Source organism: Indicator indicator, chromosome 11 (assembly GCF_027791375.1).
Source record: "Indicator indicator isolate 239-I01 chromosome 11, UM_Iind_1.1, whole genome shotgun sequence".
Classification (NCBI taxonomy): Eukaryota; Metazoa; Chordata; class Aves; order Piciformes; family Indicatoridae; genus Indicator; species Indicator indicator.
In genome coordinates, this window is record NC_072020.1 from 5,313,586 (window position 1) to 5,333,694 (window position 20,109).

The 20,109-nt window shown below is 43.0% G+C and overlaps 1 protein-coding gene across 2 annotated transcripts; it reads left to right on the top strand.

Annotated features, from left to right (window-relative positions):
• Positions 1 to 1,211: 1,211 nt before the first annotated feature.
• Positions 1,212 to 19,075, top strand: SACM1L (SAC1 like phosphatidylinositide phosphatase). Of its 2 annotated transcripts, XM_054384704.1 has the most exons (19): positions 1,246 to 1,286; positions 2,468 to 2,542; positions 3,871 to 3,998; positions 4,977 to 5,126; positions 6,153 to 6,212; positions 7,740 to 7,773; positions 10,446 to 10,547; positions 11,276 to 11,361; positions 11,528 to 11,614; positions 12,064 to 12,132; positions 12,234 to 12,313; positions 14,131 to 14,229; positions 14,603 to 14,741; positions 15,717 to 15,786; positions 15,875 to 15,947; positions 16,375 to 16,468; positions 16,551 to 16,643; positions 17,353 to 17,410; positions 17,827 to 19,075. In XM_054384704.1, exons 3-19 carry the CDS (start codon positions 3,975 to 3,977, stop codon positions 17,961 to 17,963), a joined length of 1,455 nt encoding a protein of 484 aa, XP_054240679.1. In that variant the 5' UTR covers positions 1,246 to 1,286; positions 2,468 to 2,542; positions 3,871 to 3,974; the 3' UTR covers positions 17,964 to 19,075. The 2 variants fall into 2 exon arrangements, with proteins under 2 accessions (XP_054240680.1, XP_054240679.1); XM_054384705.1 differs by lacking the exon at positions 3,871 to 3,998 and having other exon boundaries at positions 1,212 to 1,286.
• The last annotated feature ends 1,034 nt before the right edge of the window (positions 19,076 to 20,109 follow it).

Consider the following 20,109-nt stretch of genomic DNA (forward strand, 5'->3'; position numbering starts at 1 on the left):
CTAGGTTAAAACATTTATTTCAGCTTCTTTTGCTGAAGATCATCAAATGTGAAGTTCCCCAATTTATGATTGATTGACTATATTATGTTTTGATGGCCTGGGGTTTTTCAGATCAGTTAAGCATTGGTCTCCTCTTGCTTTCCTCCACTTGCCCAGAGAGATTGTAGAATTGCCATCCTTGGGGAGAGTCAAAACACACTCTAAGAAACAGTGTTCAGCTTGGAAGATGGAGAAACTCTGAAGCTGGCCCTGGTTTTAGTGGGTGGAAGTGAGGTGTTAGCCATGTTCAAAGAGGTCTAGAAGGCTCTTCTGATCTAAATTAGGATCCTAATTGTGCATTCTGAAGGATTTTTTAAAAAAAGGCAAAGAAAAGATGTGAAGAAATGCAAGATCTATTTAGGGAGAAGGAGCCTAAAAATATCTGTCCTGTAGAGTAAGTTTCCAGAGCAAGATGTTTAAAACTCTGAACCCTGTTTTTGTCAAGCCTCACACTGGGAAAAAACCAGAGTGTTACAAACACAGCTTGGGTTTTCTTGTTTGTGTGTTTATCATTTCCTCTGCATGGCTCCAAGTTACTCTGTGTAAGTCCTATGTTGTACAGCCTGATGTCTGGCTTCTTTCAAGAGTTTCAAGTGTGTGTTAAAGGAATGTTTCTAAAACCTGTTTGATTTCTTGGCTAGTGGTGGTCTGCATTCAGGTGTTTTGTCAAGTCTGTTTCCAGTGGGTTCTTGCCATACTTACAAGACTCTGCTGTGAAAAGGGTGTTTTGTCATTCTGGACGTGAGTTTTGTTTACTAGACTCACACCAGGGATTTGGTTCTGCAGTTTTTGATATTTTGGAAGTGTTTGGTTGAAAACTTGAGATTTTGAAGTTTGTTTTTGGTTTCTTAGACTTTGAAGTGATGCAGTTCAAGCTTAAATGAACTAGTGAGCCACTATGTACATAAAGTCACTTGGTCTGTGACTTCCATCAGTAAGTAAGAGTTGAGATGATCAAACCAGCCACGGATTTTGCAATCATTGTTTAGCCTGACTCGATGGGTTTTGCACTATTCAACACCAGTGGCTATTGGGAAGTAATGCAGTGAGAATTTCGGGGTTTGCAGCTGAAATAAGGTTTAAAGTTGATTGCTCTGTCTTCAGGTGATGAAGCATAAACCAAAGTGTATTCTTATCCGTTCCCTCAAGGCATATAACACCGGAGAAGTTCTATGTGGAAGCTTGTGATGATGGAGCTGATGATGTGCTTGCTATTGACAGAGTCTCCACGGAAGTCACCCTCACAGGTACTCTCATCCTCTCTATTGCTCAGTATGGGCTTCTTTGTCCTTTTGTCTGCCTTGCCTTGGACCCTTCCCCAAAGAGATCTTCAGAACCTTAAGCTGATGCTGGGAGAGTTGTTCTTGAGTTGCTGTTTGAAGATAGTGTGGTGTGCTCTGTCCTGCAAAGAGCTTTCTTGGAAATGGCTTCTCACTGTGGGATTGCTGCTGGGGGTAGGCAGGGTCACAGTGCTGGTTTTGGTGAGAACCTCCATCACAGCAGCCAAGCCAACTGGGATTGGTGCTACAAGCACAAGATGAAACATAGGGGGGACTGAACAGTGGACTTCTGCAGCTGTTGCCAATTGACCAAGTGCTGTCTTCTTCCATACTGAATCCTGAGTTTTCATAAAGCCTCTGAAACTCTAAAGATAAGTGCCTGAACTCTTGCATTAGTCTCCAGCTGTTCTCTTTACTGGTATTTTATCAGATGAGTCTACAAAGTGTTCAAAGCAAAGGAAAGTTCAAGCACTATTTTTCTTCTTCTCCATGGTCTAAGAAAATGCCCAGCTCTGGTGTGGGTGTCTTAGTGTCTGTTTGTGGGTTTTGGGTCTTTTTTTTCCTTCTCTAATATCCCTTCTGTTATTCTAGAAACTTGGATAGATACAAGTTTAACATGCTAAGACTTCTAATTGATATTAGGATGCTTTCTAGATGTATTGTGATACTGTTTGGGGTGCTCTGTTCCTTGCCACATCTGTGCTGTTGCTGGTAGCTTTGCAGAGAGACACCAACAAGTAAACTAGGTCCTCAGAAGTGAAATCATCTGAGTCTCACAAGAAGCAGCTGGAGGCAAAAGGCACAAGCATTTAGGGTTTTTTTTTCCCTTGATGTCTTAAAGCCTTGAGGCTTCCAGTTTCTGGAAGCTGGCAGGACGTTCGTTATTGAGGAGTCTCTTATCATGTGCATGAGCTTAAATGTATTCAGTGGAATGACTATTTTGATGAAACATGAGAAATGGGGTTAGAAAACTTCCACAGCCTTCCTCTGCCTTGCATCAGGCTTTGACGTTGGGATGCATTGCTGCTTATACCTAAGAACCTAGCAAAACTTGATTTGAGCAAGAAGCTTTGACAAACCTGGTTTAACATAAAAGAAGCAGCCTGAAATTCTAATGTTTTGTTCTGTTTTTCTCTTATGCTTTCCAGTTAAGAAAGATGTTCCCCCTTCAGCTGTTACGAGGCCTATATATGGCATTTTGGGCACAATTAGGTTGGTGGCAGGTAAGGCTAACAGTTTTGTGCTCTTAAAAACACTTGGGCAGAATACCTTGCTGAAGAAGCCTGCAGGACAGAAATAGTATTTGCAAGTGTCTGAGGCTACCCTTTGATCAGTGTGATGGGCTGGCCTGGTGGCTGCTAGAGGATGGAGATAGCCAAATATGATTTATCATGGCTGTTCATGCACTTCTGAAACCTGTGGCTGCTCTAGAGGCAGGGTTAACTGGCAGCTTGCTGAGCTTTAAGCAATGCATTTCAAATGTGTGTAAAGGACTTCATCTGCTTACTCTTCACCAGTGTTTGATGCAACAGGCAAACATTGGGTCATGGAGTTTGACTTTAAATCCTTACTCTCGGTACACAAATAACCGAGGGTAGTAAACTAGTAGGTGCTGCTGTTGGGTAACATTTGTGTTGCAGCTATCTTGCAAATACAAATTAAATTCAACAGTAAAAGAAAGAGGGCAAACCAGAACAATTCTAATTTGTTTGGAGTTGCAGGATAAGGTTAGAATAAACAGCTTGAAGTCTAAGCTTTCAGAAAATGTTGCTGTTGATAGGATCTTTTGCAGGAAGACTTTCAGAGATTGAGACTAGAGCATGAAAAGTAATGAGGAGGATGCAGACTGAGTAAAAGTGTCTGTACATAGAAAGGATTTGAGTTCACTCATGGCAGTTGTGTTAAATGCAGTATCTTCTGCTGGGATCCTAAACTGCTGAGCTTCCTGTGCTCATGCTCTGGCTGTGAGTCTTGCAGAGTAAGAGCAGTGTGGTGGTAGACACCTGTCTTAGGTACTTGACAAGCCCTGACTGTTTTTAAAACTGAACTGCCTCAAGGGGGATTTATACAGCTTACAGAGCTGGTGGTGCTTCCACTCATCTGAATATTGGGGAGGATTAAAAAAAAATGCTGGGGACACTAGAACTGGAAATTCTAGACTAAGGAGGACACAGAGCTGTCGGCCTGAGTCCAGAGGAGGGTCATAAAGGTGATCCAAGGGCTGGAGCACATCTGCTGTGAAGACAGGTTGAGGGAGCTGTGGTTGTTCAGCCTGGAGAAGACTCCAGGGGGACCTTAGAGCTGCTTTCCAGTGCCTGAAGGGATCCTACAGGAAGGCTGGAGAGGGACTTTTCATATAAGAGTGTGTAGCAACAGGACAAGGGGGAATGATTTGAAGCTGAGGGAGAGCAGGGTAAGACTGGATCTGAGGAATAAGTTCTTTAGTAAGAGTGGTGAGACTCTGGAATAGGCTGCCATGGGAGGTTGTGGCTGCCTCCTCCCTGGGGGTGTGCATCTTTCTTTTGTAACCTTTCCTGTTTGTGATCTACAGGCACATATCTGATAGTAATAACAAAAAAGAAAAAAGTAGGTGAGATTTTCAGTCATGTCATCTGGAAAGCAACAGATTTTGACATTCTCTCCTACAAAAAGACCATGCTGCACTTAACTGATATTCAGGTAGGTGCACTGAGGGGGTATATTGTGTTAATGTCCACTACCACAGGTCCTAATTTGAATCTGAGAATTCTTTTAAGAAGCTGTTTGAACTATATTTGTTTTCTCTCTGCTGTAGTTGATGTGATATTTGGGTATTGATGTGTATAAAAGTTCTGTCATTCAAGATGGCATAGTCATGTTGTGCAGCTTAGAATAGCATCCCCAGAGTCTGATCTGCATACTGTGCATTGTCCACTCTTTTAGGATGCTGCACTCTTAACAGGCTGCTAATTCCTCCTCACAGCTTTACTCTTCTGATAGCCCCTGCAGTAAGCTGCCTTGCTGTCATCTAATTATCTGTCTTGCTTAATGTGTGAATGGTTCAATTACATAATTAGTCAGGGAAGAATTGATTTTTTTTTTTTTTTGCGAGGGAGGGATAGGATGAAGATTGTTTAGAACAGGTATCTTGTGGATTGATAGAGTAAGTGAGTGTCTAATTGATGGAGCTGAAAGGGGAATCTGATGCTTTTTCAGGAAAGGAATGAGGTTAAAACTTGAACCAGAACACAGATTAGTTAATAGGCTAATTTTGACAATAAGTTAAATCCTTTCTTTGTGTTGCCATTTTGTCCTTTTTTTTTTTTTTTTTCAACTGAATAGTTTTAAGGGAAACAGTGTTTCCTTTTTTTGCTTGGAAGTAGCTAAAATTAGTTTACTAACAGTATTATTCCTGTGAGGTCAATAGCTATTCTCTGCTCTCCACTGTTCTTGCAGACTTTGGTTGCAGTATGCTAGCTGTAAGCTATCAGTGAACTGCTATCAAAACTGCAGTCTCATGGTTTCTTCCTGCTGTGGTAACCTTTGGATGATGTCATGTGTTGCTAGAGCACTAGCAAAGTTCATTTCATCACTTCAAAAAGTAGTGGTAGCTTTATAAGAACCCAGATGCTTTAATGGTATTAAATGTGAGCTCTCCTGTCCTCCTTTTGCTAACAGATGCAGGACAATAAAGTATTTCTGTCGATGCTCAATCATGTCTTGAGCGTGGATGGCTTTTACTTCTCCACAACCTACGATCTGACGCACACCTTGCAGCGGTTAGCCAACACCAGCCCTGAGTTCCAGGAGATGAGCCTCCTGGAGAGGGTAAGGCTGCCAGTTTTGCTTACTGTCTGCCTCAGGCATTGGCAATTAGCTCTGCATGGCTTACGTTTAATTTATGTTTAAGTGATGTTGAAACAAAGTGAAGGAAACTTCATGTGAAATTTAGGATGATGATGCTGAAACCTGGGGTCTCGTTAGCTTTGTGTTAAACCTTTTTTATAATCATAGAGTGGTTTGGGTTGGAAGGGACCTCCAAAGGTCACCTAGTCCAATGCCCCTGCAGTCAGTGGGGACATCCTCCGTTAGATCAGGTTGTCCAGAGCCTTCTCAAGCCTGACCTTGAGTATCTCCAAGGATGGGGCCTCAACTACTGCTCTGGGCAACCTGTTGCAGTGTCTCAGTACCCTCATGGTACAGAACTTGTTCCTAACATCCAATCTTGATCTGCTCTTCTCTCATTTCAAACCATTGCCCCTCATCCTGTCACTGCAGGCCTTTGCGAACAGTTCCTCTGCAGCCTGCTTGTAGCCCCCTTTGGGTACTGGCAGGCCACTATCAGGTCTGCCTGGAGCCTTCTCTTCTCCAGGCTGAACAACCCCAGCTCCCTCAGCCTGTCCTTGTAGCAGAGGTGCTCCAGCCCCTCAGTGATTTGGTATGCTCAATGTAGCAGCTACTGTTAAAGCATTTGTGATTCTCAAAATAAAAATGCCTTTATATATTCATGACTTAATCTCCTGCCATTGACATGTTTCTTAGAGATGCAGCCTCCCTTAACGCAGCACGCAAAGGCATCACAATGTTACTGGCTGTAACAAGGCTGTGTCCCTGGCCTTGCTAACTGAGTGGGACTGGAGTAGCTCTCTGGAACAAGCAGATGGTAACGAGAGGGAAGAGATGAGTTGTTTCTTAGATTTGCAGTTGAGGATCTAAAGAATGCTGATTCGAGAAGGGTGTGCCATCTCCATATACATCTGTTCACCTAAACCTGTGTGATGGGTGGATGCTGGGATACTGCCAGTTTCAGAAGTGGTGGTCTCTGAAAGCCTCTTCGCTTTTGCCTTGCTGCAGGCAGATCCCCGGTTTGTGTGGAATGGACACCTCCTCAGAGAATTTGCTGCTCAACCAGAGGTAAGCACTTTGTGATGACCATATTCATAGAGGACAAAGGTACTGTTACTGGAAGTATACAAGTTTCCTCTAAGTGTCTGTGCCTTCAGCCAGCCAGGATCTAGTATAACGTGGCTGTTTGTCTTGGCTCTTCTTGTTAGCACAGAGACCGTCTGCTCCTTTGAAGCTTCCAACCTCCTGCCAGTGTCCTCAGCAGGACATGTAACACAGCTGGCTTCTGGTCAGGTCTGTTTGAAGATGCTGTGCTGAGCCCATGCTCATGTAAGCCAAAAGGGACATCATCCTGAACAGCACATGTTTCTGGAGCTTGTTACGTTCATCTGCTGAGTTATCTTTAGCTAGAGGCAGAGTTCAGCTCAGCACTTCTGGGTTTTTTTTTTTTTTTTCTAAAACTGGCTAACATCTTTTTCCATGAGTGTAGTTTAAATTCCATAGTGAATCCATTAAAGAGCCAATGATGAAGAGTAAGACTGACAGCTTAGATCTTTGCAGTTTTTCAGGTAGAGACCAGCGCAGTGCAACCTTTGAATTCACTTAGTCCAGCAAATATAAGTGCATTGCTATGAGCCACAGCTGGAGTCCTCAATGGCCAGACTGATCTAAACTCCTTCCTGCCACAAATTTCAGATGTCTGAATGTCTGAGCTACAGCAACCTCTTCTCTCTGACTGAAGGGGATACTGCACTGCTGCTCGTTCTGCCTCAGTAAGGGGTGGAGATGTGCTCTTATCTTAGACAGCATTGTTCCAAAAGGCTGGTTTGTGCAGTGCTCCTGCAATGTGAAGACAGGAATTAGCAAAGGGCTGTTGTGCATATTATGGTAGCATTTGACTAGGTGTATGGTTTGGATAGCACTGTGCAATCAAAGTTGGGAACTGAGAGAGGAGCTGTGGCGGAAACAGCAGAGAAAGCCAAGTGTGCCTAGGTAGTGAAAACCAGACACAGGAGGTGGAAAAAAAAGCTAACTGGTATGTGAGAAGAAGCATGATCTCTTTTTGGCTACAGCTGCCTTGCTCTAGTGTCAGATTTAGGACATCAGGTATGAGAGAATTTTAGTTATAAATGTTCATGGCAGACCAAATTATTCAGGAGTGAGGGTGGGGGAAACCCCTGGAGCAAGCATTGTGGTTATTAGGCACATAGAAGCATTCCCTATTGAACCCCCATGTTGTTAACTCTCTGCTTGCATCCTCCTGGGGAGCTACAGCAGATACCAAAGGAAACATTTCAGTCTGGACTGCTTTCTATGTGGCATGTTTGTACAAGAGTAAATGCCATGTGCAGGAGAACAAAGCAGCTGCTTTTTGTCAAGGTCACTCAGTTAGGATTAGACTTTCACTTTCCCTGCTGATAACAAGGGTCACAGATATTGCTGTTTCCCGTGAGCATTTTTAGAATTATTGTACTCTCCACAAATCCTGCAGTGTAAAAAAAACCCTATCAGACTCTTAGACAAAGCATGGTCACTCCCTCAGCTTTTTCAACTGCTAGTGTTTTGAGTGTTTTTAATGTCTATTGTGTGTTTCAGATCCAAAGGTTTGCTATACCAGTGATGCATGGATGTATCCTTTTGTGTTATAAGGCTCAGTGCCAAAGGTGGTGATAGACTAACAGCAAAATGAGTGCTGGGGAGGCTGCTCTGTCAGTGGGCAACGGTGTCAGGATTAAGTTGTTTGCTCAAATATGAGCATTGCATGTTGTTTGCTAGCCCACTCATGTGAGTACTTGAATAATCTGCCTTTAAGGCTTACTGTATTTAATTTCACAGTCATTATTTGCAAAACTGTCTCAATGGGGTTGAAGGTTAAAATGACACTGGTCAGTGCTCTTACATCACCCTCAGTACTTTTACCTTGCTGTAAGCACCCTTTCACTTAGCATTTACCTGGGATATAAAATAAGGGAGAAGAGTTTTGAATTGACGTGCTGATGGATATTCCCACTGAATAAAAGGAGTTCTGCTGGAGGCTCCTGGAATGTTTTTTCTAGCCAGCTGCTTTTTCTCCACCAATGTTTGGGTCCCAGCCCTTTTAGCAGTCAGGGGTGGTTTTGAGAAGGGGTGTGTCCTCTGAGTAAGGCTAGTGCTTTCTGGAGGCAGTGTTCCTCGTGTGACCAGCAAGACTCAGGTGCTCCTGCCCTGGCAGCGTGAGAAGGACTAGCAAGACTGGACAGAACAATTCCTTTTCCTCTTTGTCACCACGGCCTCTCAGGTGTGTGCAGGGAGCAGCTGCCAGACTGGATCAGTTGTGCTGCAAGGACTGTTAGCAGCTGGCAGATCTCCAGTCCTTCTTTCCTGTCACTTCATTTAATGGAAAATGTGATGGGAGTAGACAGAGAAGCAAGGAAGGATAGCAAAATGGAGCTGTCAAAGCAACCCAATCCTTACTCTGCAGGTCCTGGGTGGAAGAGTCTCAGTAGATTGCAATTAGCAATTGGCAGACTGTAATTAGCACCTTACCCTGTCCTATTTTCACTATATAAATAATTAGCATAAGTACTGAATGTGCTGTAATTCCAGTGCTAACCAAACACCTTGGAGAACCCAGGAATTTAAAGAAACTGGCTTGTTAGTGACAAAAATGCTATGAAGAGCCTTCAGCAGAACTGGTAGAGCACCACCAGCAGTTACTGCCATAAAATCAAAGATTCTTCTCCCTCTCACAAATGTAAATACATTTTGTCCAACTAGTGATGAGAAAAAATGGACTTATTTGAGTAGCTGAGACTTGGATCACGTAAAGTCTAAATTGATTTCCCTTGTTGCTTAAAAAAAATCTAAAGAACAAAAAAAAAAAGTTTTTTCCTTTGTATGTGGAAGTAGCCAATAGCAAGTTGCCAAGGAAGTTAGGACAGGGATTACCAACAGACTGACTATTGCTAAGCAGCTAACTTCGGAGGTAGCCTTCTTTGCAGGAACCTGCTGGCTGTACAGGTATTGAATTAAGGGCTGTAGGACCTGGCAGCAGTCCTCCAGGGAAGCATTGGACTCTCTTTTTCACAGTACTTTATGGATTCAGACCATTATGGATTGTGTAGGGCCATTCTTTTTTTCTTTTAATTCTTTACAGTCAGTATTAGCACAGAAGCACAAAATGAAGGTGTTCCATGTAAGCAGTCAGTGTGTTCCATCAGATAGCTTAGGTGGTCATGTGGGAGACAGCTGCTTTATGTCCTGTTTGACTCATACATGCAGAATCCAGATTTTACCATTAAAAAAGGCATCTCCTTTACCAGCCTTAAGACAAAGTACCTGGATTGCTCAAAGAGCAGAAGACTGCAGTGTGGTTTGATCTTTTGCTTTCTTTTAAAGCTGTAGGTTTCAGTTTGTAGGAGCAAAGGATGAAAACCTGTGAGTCTCCTTGGAGAAGTTCCTGGTGATGAATGCTGGTCTCTGTTAGACTTGATAGTTTGCTGTAGCCCAAATAAAGGCCATGACAAGCAGTCCAGAACAAGACTCTGCAACTGGAGTCTAGTGGTCAGTGGCCCCTGTTTGTGGCTTAGTCCCAGATCAGGGTGTATCTGGCACTTCCATGCTCAGGCTAGGCAGCCATTCATCTGGACAGCCTGCACTGGAGACTTGGTAGATGCTCATTCCTTTTCTCGGCATGGGTCTGAAATCCAGTCTGCATTGTTGCTAGTTCTGACACCTGCAAACGTGATGCATCTTGAACTTACAGGTGCAAGGTGAAACAGCCCAAGGTATTGGCTCTTCTAAAAAGCCTAGGAAAAAGTATTGAAGTGTTTTGTCTGGTTTGGAGCTTTTTTTGTTTATTCTGTGTTTTCTGTTTTTTTGGTGTGGGTTTTTGTTTTGTTTTGTTTTGTTTGTTTTTTTAATTTGCTTTTTGTTAAAACCAATCGGGGCAAGAAAACTGTTAGAATAGCCTATGGCTGAAATGGGGGTCAGCACTGAACAGAACTTGAGAAGTCATTCTACTTCATGATCTATGTAGGACTCTAAGACCAGATTAGTCTTCTTTAGAATGCTGCTTTAGCAATTGCAGCAGTTTTCATGTGTGTTCAGCAGTGACATCTCCTCTGCCCTCTCTTGTGGTGTGCATAATGATCCTAATAGGAATTTACTGTCTCTCCAATTTCATGTCCAGCTGTTGCTGGTGTGAGAAAGGTTTACAGATTTCTTTGCATGTGGTGACTTGGTTCCTTGACACCTCCTGCCTCTTGATCTCTGCAAAGAACCTGCTGACAATGTGGGGTTTTCCTTAGCATGATCTGTTAGTTATCACTATGCACTCCTGTTCTATTAATGGCAAGTGTTTTGACTGGCTGCTTATCTCCAGGAGAAGCTGTTTCAGGGCTGGTGTTCGCTACTACGTGAGAGGTAAGATGGCAGATTTCAGGGCTGATTTCACAAAGAATGCCAATTCAGTCTCTAGACATAACTTGCCTTTAAGAGTCATTGCTGTGTAATGGCTTGCACAAAAGAAAATACTTAGAGGTTTGTCTCAAGGGGTCTTGCTTCACAGAAAATGTTAGGAACCTGTGTGATGAACTGAAGCATTTTCTGATATTTATTAAAACTCATGCTTCTTTATTTCTCCTGACAACTGCAGATGTAGAGAAGATTAACTCTTTAATGTTACTGGAGTTAAATGGCAAGCCCTCAATTCACCCAAGAGCAGCACTGGTGCTGGGGGGGGGTAGCTCTGGATAGTACTGTTCTTTATTTGTTTCAGGTTAAGAAGTGAACAAGGAAATGCATTTAAATTCCTTTTTCTGTTGTGAGATGCTTTCAAAGAAGTTGGTCAGTTTCTGCAGCGCTGTTGCTTTTGAATTGTGAATATTTCAGTCTAAAGCATTCTTACTGATATCCAACTACTCCATTTCTAGGGCTACAAATACTAAAATGTGTAAGCACAACTGTGCTGCTTCAGGTGAAATTCGGTACAGATGACACTAACTTCCACCAGCTGTGTTTAATTTACCATCTTCTAGCAGCTCTGCTATTTTCAGGCTTTCTATGAGCACTCAGGTGGGAAGCCTTTTGCTGATCCACTGTCACTTCTGCAGCCAGTCTGAACTGGCTAACCAGGTCTTTTTCTTACACAGGTATTGATTCAGAAGGGCATGCTGCCAATTTTGTTGAAACAGAACAAATTGTGCATTACAAGGGGAGCAAGGCATCCTTTGTTCAGGTAAAACCAGCATAAGGGACTGCTCACTGGCCTAGGGTGTGTAGGTAGTGTGTAAATACAAATATAAGACTTGCATGCACACAAGCTGAGCCAGTCAGCTTTTGTTTTTACATGGCAAGTGAGTTTGGAGGTTTGAGTATTTAAAACTATTTGCATTCTTTTGCAGACCCGTGGATCAATTCCTTTTTTCTGGTCTCAAAGACCAAACCTCAAGTATAAACCAAAGCCACAGATCAGCAAGTCAGTAAATCATGTATGTGAGTGTTTGGTGTGTCTTGGGGTTTTAATGTATTTCTGGGCTTATGTTTGTGTGATAAGCTGTCATCAGAAGAATAAAATGAACAATATGGGATCCAGCTTTATTTCAAAATGTAGTAGCAAGAAGCCTTGCGCTCCTTGAGATGAGTTCAGAGCCTGAAAGAAATGCAGATATCAGTGGGGCTAGTTTCTTTTTGGTTCTTGTTTGCAGAAGTATTAATAGCTGCATAATGCGTCCTGTCTGTGGTGTGTTTAATGAAGAGAGCTGAACTGACTGAGAGGATGAAAATAGAAGTGTATAAGCACAGCAGAGAACATCAAACACTTTTATTAGCTATAAAGCTACCCACTCAGTATCAGTAAAAAGATGATGGTAGAGATTTCTGTAAATTGCAGATCTTAATAGCAGTGTGCATCTGTCAACATACTGCCTTTCTCTTCCAGATGGATGGCTTCCAAAGACACTTTGACTCACAAATAATTAGCTATGGGAAGCAAGTGATTGTCAACTTGGTAGGTTTTCACTTGTTCTCTTTGGAAAAAAAGGGGTTGCTCTATTAAGCAGACTTAAGTAATTATATCATTTTAAAAAATTTTAATTTTCTTTCTCCCAGGTCAACCAAAAAGGTTCAGAGAAGCCTCTAGAGCAAACGTTTGCAAAAATGGTGAACAGCATGGCAAATGGAATGGTCAGGTACATGTGAAGTGTTAAAATGGAGCCTTGCCTCTGAGGCTGACAAGAGGCATCAGCTCTTTGGCAGCCTTTGCAAGCTCTCTGATTTGTTGGAGTTTTCTCTTTATGATGTAACTTGCATATGGCCAATGCTCCTACCTTAGTGTAAGCAGAAGTGAGACAGAAGTGAATATGGGACAAAGAGGAGATAGGCAGAATGAGGAGAGCTCAGAGGCAACAGTAATGTCAGTGTTGGAGTAACAGTGCACTGAGAGCTGTGGAGATCTGCTTTTTAAGAGAAAGAAATCATGCCCTGTAGGGCTTGCTTCTGGCAAAGGGGTTTGATTACATCACCAGCTTAGAGTGCTGAGTATGAATAAAATAGCATTGATATGAAGGAGGGAAAAGCAAAGGGAACAGGTAATTTAAATGTCAGTGTAACAGTGCGTCAGAAGAGTGGAGCATGTGCTTCTACTGACCCTCAAAGGCATGTTTGTGTGTGCTGGTGGTGTGGATTTTTCTTTTCTTTTAAAGAAGCCCTCTTCTAAGGTGAGTTCTTGCCTCACACCTAGGCTGCTGCTGCACAGAACTCCACAAGTTTTATATATCTTTGCTATAAAAGTCATCTGGTGGAAACCAAAACATAGTCTGCTGTCAGGGTGTTTTGGGGATATTCTGTCTGTGGTAAAAAGCAGTGCTGGGTGGCCTCATTTTCTTAATGCTGCCAAAATACTTTAATAAATTTTGGGGGTGTCTACCTGCCTTGAGCCTTCAGTGTGTATAATACCAGTTTTCTTTGTTGAATAACTTAGATCATGAGTACTTGAGGGGAGGCATATCATGCACTGCAAGGAGATATCTCTGTGTAATTGTAATATACTTTATTTTCATTCATCTTATTTTTAATGTTTAATTTATAAAAATATTTTGAAAATATGTATCAAGTTGAATATGTATTATACATAAAGTTGAATCAACCCCTGCTCATCTAGAGTTCCTCTTGGCAGAAATGAAACAGCTGTTAAAATCTTGTTTCAAGTCAGTAGCCACCTTCTTATGGCAGAAGGTTAGCTGCTGAAAGAGAACCTGTCACAGGTTTCTAGAGAGCTGTGGAGAGAATTATGCTGCATGCCAGCAAAGAATGTCATATTTCAATACTGATGTCTAGTTCAGAGTGAAATATAGTCCCTGTTTGCTTGGAAGAGAGGAGGGCAAAGGAATCCTAGTGGAAAAAGTGCAGTCAGGTGCATATCCCTTCTGCGCTTTCTGGAGAAAAAATACTAACCAAGGTACAGAATGAGTAACTTGGAGCTGAGTGCTTCCCCAGCCTATCAGAATCTCAAAAGATCGAAATGCTGTCCCCACACATGCTAAGAGTGCAGCCCCAGGAATCATAGAATTGTTAAGGGACTTCAAGGATCATCTACTTCCAAACCCCCTGCCATGGGCAGAGTTGCCCTCCACTAGATGAGGTTGCCCATAGAGCCTGGCCTTAGATCTGAGGAGACCTTACTGTAGCCTTCCAGTATCAGAAGGGGGCCTACAAGAAAGCTGGGGAGGGACTTTTTAGGGTGTCAGGTAATGATAGGACTAGGGAGAATGAAACAGAAGTACAAATAGGTAGATTCAGACTGGATATTAGGAAGAAATTCTTCACCATGAGGGTGGTGAGACACTGGAACAGGTTGCCCAGGGAGGTGGTAGGTTACAAAGCAATTGCCAGCATCTGCAGATATTTGCTAGAGACCTTGTCTAAAGAAAAGCAAAGGCCCTGGCGAGTATTGAGGCCTTCCTGCAGTAGCTGTATAACCTGGGAGGATGCTTTTCTCTCTGGACAGGTATGTAGCATTTGACTTCCATAAAGAGTGCAGTCGGATGAGGTGGGATCGACTGCAGATTTTGTTGGACCAGGTCGCAGAACAGCAGGACGAGTTCAGGTAAGGCTCTGCACTTCTGCTCTTACACTCTGCCAGTAGCATTGCTATCCGTGGAGCTAGAGCCCCAGAACTGAGAACAATTAAATGTAAATCACTGATTTTGCTTCAGGGCTGATCTTCTCAGGGACACATAAGACAGAATTACTGGTGGCTTTCTAAATGAGTGAGCTCTGCCCTGAGATTGAATGTTCCTCTGTCGGTGCCCTTTTTCGGTGTGGGAGATGAAAAATTCAGGGAGCCATCCAAGTTACCAGAGATGTGGTTAAGAACTCTCTGTATGCTCAAGAGAACCCTTTTGGTTGCTAGAGTATTTACCTCTGAGAAGATGTGGTTTGCACAGACTGTCAGTACTGAGGGGGATGGTGTGTGTCAGTTACTTTCTAGTGGACTGTGATGGCAAAATCATGACCCAGCAGGAAGGGACATTCCGCAGCAACTGCATGGACTGCCTGGACCGCACCAACGTCATTCAGAGCTTGCTGGCACGGCGCTCCCTGCAAGCACAGCTGCAGGTGAGTGTCTTCTTGTTTAACAGGCTGGAAGTCAGGGCAAGCTCCTGCATCTGGGTTGTGCCAATCCCAGGCACAAACCCAGGCTGAGTGCAGAGCGGGTTGAGAGTAACTCTGATTGAAAGAGCCTTGGGGGCGTTGATTGCTGAGAAGCTCCCCATGAGCCAGCAGTGCCCTCATGTAGCACAGAAGGCAGCCATGGCCTGGGTTGTCTCCAGAGGAGTGTGGCCAGCAGGGCAAGAGAGGGCATTCTGCCCTTTGATTCTGCTCTGCTGAGACCCCACATGAAATACTGCCTCCAGTTCTGGTGTCCCCAGCATAAGAAGGATACAGAGCTGTTGGGGTGAGTCCAGAGAAGGCCACAAAGATGATCCAAGGGCTGTAGCACCTCTGCTATCAGGATAGGCCGAGGGAGCTGGGGGTGTTCAGTCTGGAGAGAAGGTGGCTCCCTGGAGACCTTAGAGCTGCCTTCCAGTCCCTGAATAAATCCTACAGGGAGGCTGTAGAGAGACTTTTCATGAGGGTGTGTTGGGACAGAACAAGGGGGAATGGTTTGAAGCTGAGGGAGAGCAGGGTTAGACTGGATCTGAGAAAGAAGTTCTTCACTATGAGGGTGGTGAGACTCTGGAACAGGCTGCCCAGGGAGGCTGTGCCTGCCTCCTCCCTGGGATTATTGAAGGCCAGGTTGGATGAGGCCTTGAGCAGCTGAGTCTAGTTGGGAGGTATCCCTGCCCATGGTGGGGACGTTGGAGGAGATGAGGTCACAGAATGGCTCAGGTTTGGAAGGGAAGTTGAGAGAGGTTTTGTTTGGGACAAAAATGCAGTTTTAACGCTACAATTGCATACAGCTCATACCCTTGAGTTACTCTGCTGCTTGAAATGCATTGGCCAGGCTCTCACACACAGCTCTTTTTTCTGAAAGCAAATCTAATTTTCCTGGTGAACTAATAGTGAGCTTCAAACTGCTTTGTGTTTCAGAGGTTAGGTGTTCTGCACGTTGGACAGAGGATTGAAGAGCAAGCAGATTTTGAGAAAATCTACAAAAATGGTAGGCTGTTGTTAGGGTTCACAAAGTCCCTTTCTTCAAACAGAGTACATCACTTCTTTCATTTCTCTCAATGTTTTCCTTTTTACAGCCTGGGCTGATAATGCTAATGCTTGTGCCAAACAATATGCTGGAACTGGTGCCTTAAAGACGGATTACACAAGGCAAGTCAGCCTTTCTGCTAAGACCTTCTGGGGTTTGGAGCATGGTTGAGATTTTCCTTAAGTTTTCATATCAGGAGGTTGTTAATTTGGGGCTTAGGCCACTAATGAATTTTGCAATGGTTCAGCTGTTAACATACCAGACCTAAAATCTGCAGAACACCATTCTTCGCTCCCTCTATGGAAGGGCAAAAGGCTGTCTGGAAATAGACCCAAGAGAAAGTGCCTCCTTCAGGACACATCTCTATGGTGGCATGGAGAGAAGGGTCATTTTAGCTTCCAAACTGCTACAAGTGTGATGGTAATACAAAAGCAACACCTATGCTTACATAGGTACTCATTAACCAATGAACAATGAAAGAACTCTAAGCCTGACATCTTCCTGAGTTCATCAATCTGTTTTAAATATTTTTTTCCCCTCTTTCTGCAGGACTGGGAAGAGAACTCAGTGGGGTGCAATAATGGATGGCTGGAACTCATTGATACGTTACTACAAAAACAACTTTTCTGATGGATTTAGACAAGTAAGTCTGGCTTAGAGCTGTGGGGAGATGCTTGATGGCCATGGCTGTGCTTTTGAGCTCTTGTGTTCCATTTCTCTTCCAGGATGCAATTGATCTTTTTCTGGGAAATTATTCAGTGGATGAAGTAGAACCTGCTAGTCCTCTACATGTTAAGAAAGACTGGAAGTTCTTAGCTGTGAGTATGGAGGCTTTATTCATGACTGGAGAAACTCACACAACCTTTTAGTCACTTGCTTTATGTGACTGAGAACATCTGTTCAGTAATGAAGCATCCCTGCTATCTGGCTGGGTTTCGATGCTGCCTGCTTGTAGGACTAAACCCAGACTGTTTTCTTGACAGAAAATGGAGTGTCCTTGAGGTATTGAAAAAACTGCTGCTTGCCCCTTTTTTTTTTTTTTTTTTTTTAAATCTGCTTCAAGTGGAGAGGGAGAAATTCTGCTAGTCACTATGCTTTCTGCTGCAGAAGCAGTTGGTGAAGACCTCTTCTCACACTTCATGCAGAAGCATAGATTGTAACACACAAAACGCACCTTTTTTTCCCTGCTCTTCTGTTGTGTGAAATGGGATTTGGGGATGCTATGGGTTTAGTAGCTGGTGGTGGTGTTTTTTGGGAGTTTTGGTGGTGTGGTTTGGTCTGGTCTTTAAACACAAACTCCAACCTCCCTTTCAGTAGCTAGGTGGTGTCTTGTAATTCTTAACCTAGTTATTGAACACTTTTAGGAATTTTGGAGCTGTGCAAAACTTTATTTGTAGCTTCCAACAGGTGACTGGGAATTAAAACAACTTCATTACAAAACAAGTCAATAACTTTGCAGTGCAGCCCATCCTAAAGGACACATATATGCTGTTTTGTCAAGTGGTAATTCTTTTTCTCTTTCCCCAGTTGCCTATTATTATGGTGGTTGCTTTCTCCATGTGTATTATTTGCTTGCTAATGGCTGGTAAGTCACTATTGAGCTTAATTTCACAAAATCAGCTTGCTCATGTTTGAACTTTCTATAAATAGTTACCAACACTATTCAGTATAAAACTGCTGCTCAGTTATACTAAAAGGTGTTTGAGCATGGCTCTGGAGGCTGAGGGTTTACACATCAGTGTGGAAAAAACTGAGGCACTACAGGAAACGATGTTAAAACTTTTATAAAAATAACTTAAGGGTCTGTTAATTGCTCCCAAATTTAGTTGCACTTGAGCCAGACCACAGAACATCCTTGGTAAGGAAAGCTGTGGAGAGCCTTAAGCTTCATTGGATGTGTGTTTTCTGAGGGAGTGCTTGAAGTAGTTTGCTTTTGTGATAAAAAACCTCTCTGGTGATTGGAGGTAATGAACTAAAATCTCTCTCTCTGGCTCTGAGCAGGTGATACATGGACTGAGACACTGGCCTATGTGCTCTTCTGGGGAAGTGCAAGCTTTGGAACTTTGGCCATCATCCTTTACAACGGCAAGGATTTTGTAGATGCACCCAAGCTGGTCCAGAAGGAGAAGATGGACTGAATTTGTGTGTGTGGAAAGCGGCTTAGTACTGAGGATTCCTCCAGCCACACATGGAGTCTCTACTGACCTGCTTTCCACACCAGATAGTGCTCTTTTTAACATTCTTCCTTGGCAGCATGAGGGGTGGAGAAGAAATTGTCCTTTGGTGGTGGTAGCTTTCAACTGAGACCTGACTTGACAGTCTGAGCTGCAATGGTCTTTGGAATATTGCATTAGTGGAGGGGGCTCTGCTCTTACTGAGGTGAGGCAGAAGACAGCTTTTTTTGGTATCTGGCATGTTTTGGGGCATAAGTGGACTGCCTAAGCTCATAGTCCACCTGGGCTGTTTTAGCTGAATCTTTGGTCTCTGGCTTGACAGGACAGAGCCCTGATCACGTTCCAGTGTCAAAGAAACACCTCAAACAGATGCTGAAGCATTAATAATAGAGCTTCTAATCACAGTCTCTGAATAAATATGGCTCCATACCAATGAAGCCTGATTCCCAGGCTTGCAGCTGGATTGTTTGTGCTAAGTCCGTGTTAAGGATTCCTTTATGCATGTTTGTCTGGATTCTTTTTGCTAATTGAATCCTAAAGCTCTCCTAAAACTCTGGTTTGTCTTGAACTGATGCAGTATTCTATTAATCATTGTTTGGGTGAAAGGACAGTATAAATGGATGTTCCTGAGGTTGCAGATGTCTTGCACTATTGCAGTAGTACGGTCTCCAGACGGTGATTCATTAGTTATCAAATCAAAAGACAACATTTTCTTTCTAAACATGTAAAATGAAATCAAAGAATGTAAAAATCCTTTGCAGTGTTTATTGAACCTTCCTTATGCTAAGATCCAAAGTATTACATGACTTTAAGAATGGCTCACAACATAAGGTGAACTTCATGTTTTGCTAGTCAGCTGCTTCTATTCTTGGTTATGTTGAAGTAACTTGTTAAAGAAGGAAGAACAACCCAAGGAGAAAGCATTTAGCCTAAACTCCGTATTTCCACTTGGGAGCAGCAGCTTGCTTTTCATGCATGATACTGTAACACTCTTGAAACAAAAAGCTACAGAAAAATTTGTGCTGGCTAATAATAAATGTGTGTCTTTTCAATTTAGTGCTTCCAAGCTGTATAAAAAAAAAAAGTAATCCTAATCAAGGACCAATTGAGATCTATTTTGTCACTTATTTTCTATGGTTTGTTCCAGCCATGGGACTGACTTAAGGCGCTGTACATTGTTTCATATTTCCTGTAAAGTACAGCTGTATATTCAGGTTGCAGGGATAAAATTTAAACAGGAGGGTGGGGGAGGGGCAGACCTGTAGAATAGTAGGACTAGCACAGTTGTCACTGTTGAAGCTAGAACACGAAGCACTGATACTCCAGTGTTTCCTCGTGTTATGACTGAAAATATGTACAGATTTTTGCAACTGTTAACTGTTCATTTTAACCATGAATGTTTCTGGAGGCCTCTCTGGGTTTTGTGTAAACATGACCTGACCATAAGCACTAGTATCGGCAAAGTGTCTGTTTGCTTCTAGATGCTGTAGCAGAAATACCAGCTGATGGTTAAGTGGAAACGACAAAAGTTTGAGGTGAACTCCAGTATGGGCACAAAGTGGAAGAACAACACAGACTGGATATGCGAAAGCGATGGTTTTGGTGGCTCCCTGGCAGTGGTGCGTGAAACTCGGTTCAGTTGTCCTGCAGCCTGGAGCTAAATCTTTGCTTCTTTGAAGAACTTGTTGCAACAAAGACCAAACGTGAATTACTAATATAAAAGCATTGTAAGACATACAGTAAGGTAGGTTTTAGGAGTTGGAAGGCATCTGTATTCCAGTGCTCTAAAAGTCTGTTTCTAAACTCACAAATGCTGTATTCAAATGACAATAAAATGTCCAACTTTTTTAGATATGCTGGTGGTGCATTTTGCACTTTGGAGTGGACCATTTCTGAATTGTTCCTTCAGAACTGTTTCTCACCAGAAGGATGCTCTGTTTTTATCTCTGCTTGTAGCTCATCCTGCTAGTCTGTGTTTAAATATTGACGATCTTGCACTGCCCCCTGTCTCAGTTTGTATTAGTGTCACTTTCCAGCCCTCACAGCTGCATCTGTCTGAGAACTCTGGCTGGATTCCTTGGATGCGTAATCTCAAGTGTCCCCCCTGCTC

Bases quoted from the DNA above. Each gene is read 5' to 3' on its own strand.
- SACM1L (XM_054384705.1), top strand. From the start codon at position 1,212: ATGTGGAAGCTTGTGATGATGGAGCTGATGATGTGCTTGCTATTGACA. The intron at 11,615-12,063 runs GTATGTGAGTGT...TTTCTCTTCCAG, and splicing joins TCAGCAAGTCAGTAAATCAT to ATGGATGGCTTCCAAAGACA. The intron at 14,742-15,716 runs GTGAGTGTCTTC...TTTGTGTTTCAG, and splicing joins CCCTGCAAGCACAGCTGCAG to AGGTTAGGTGTTCTGCACGT.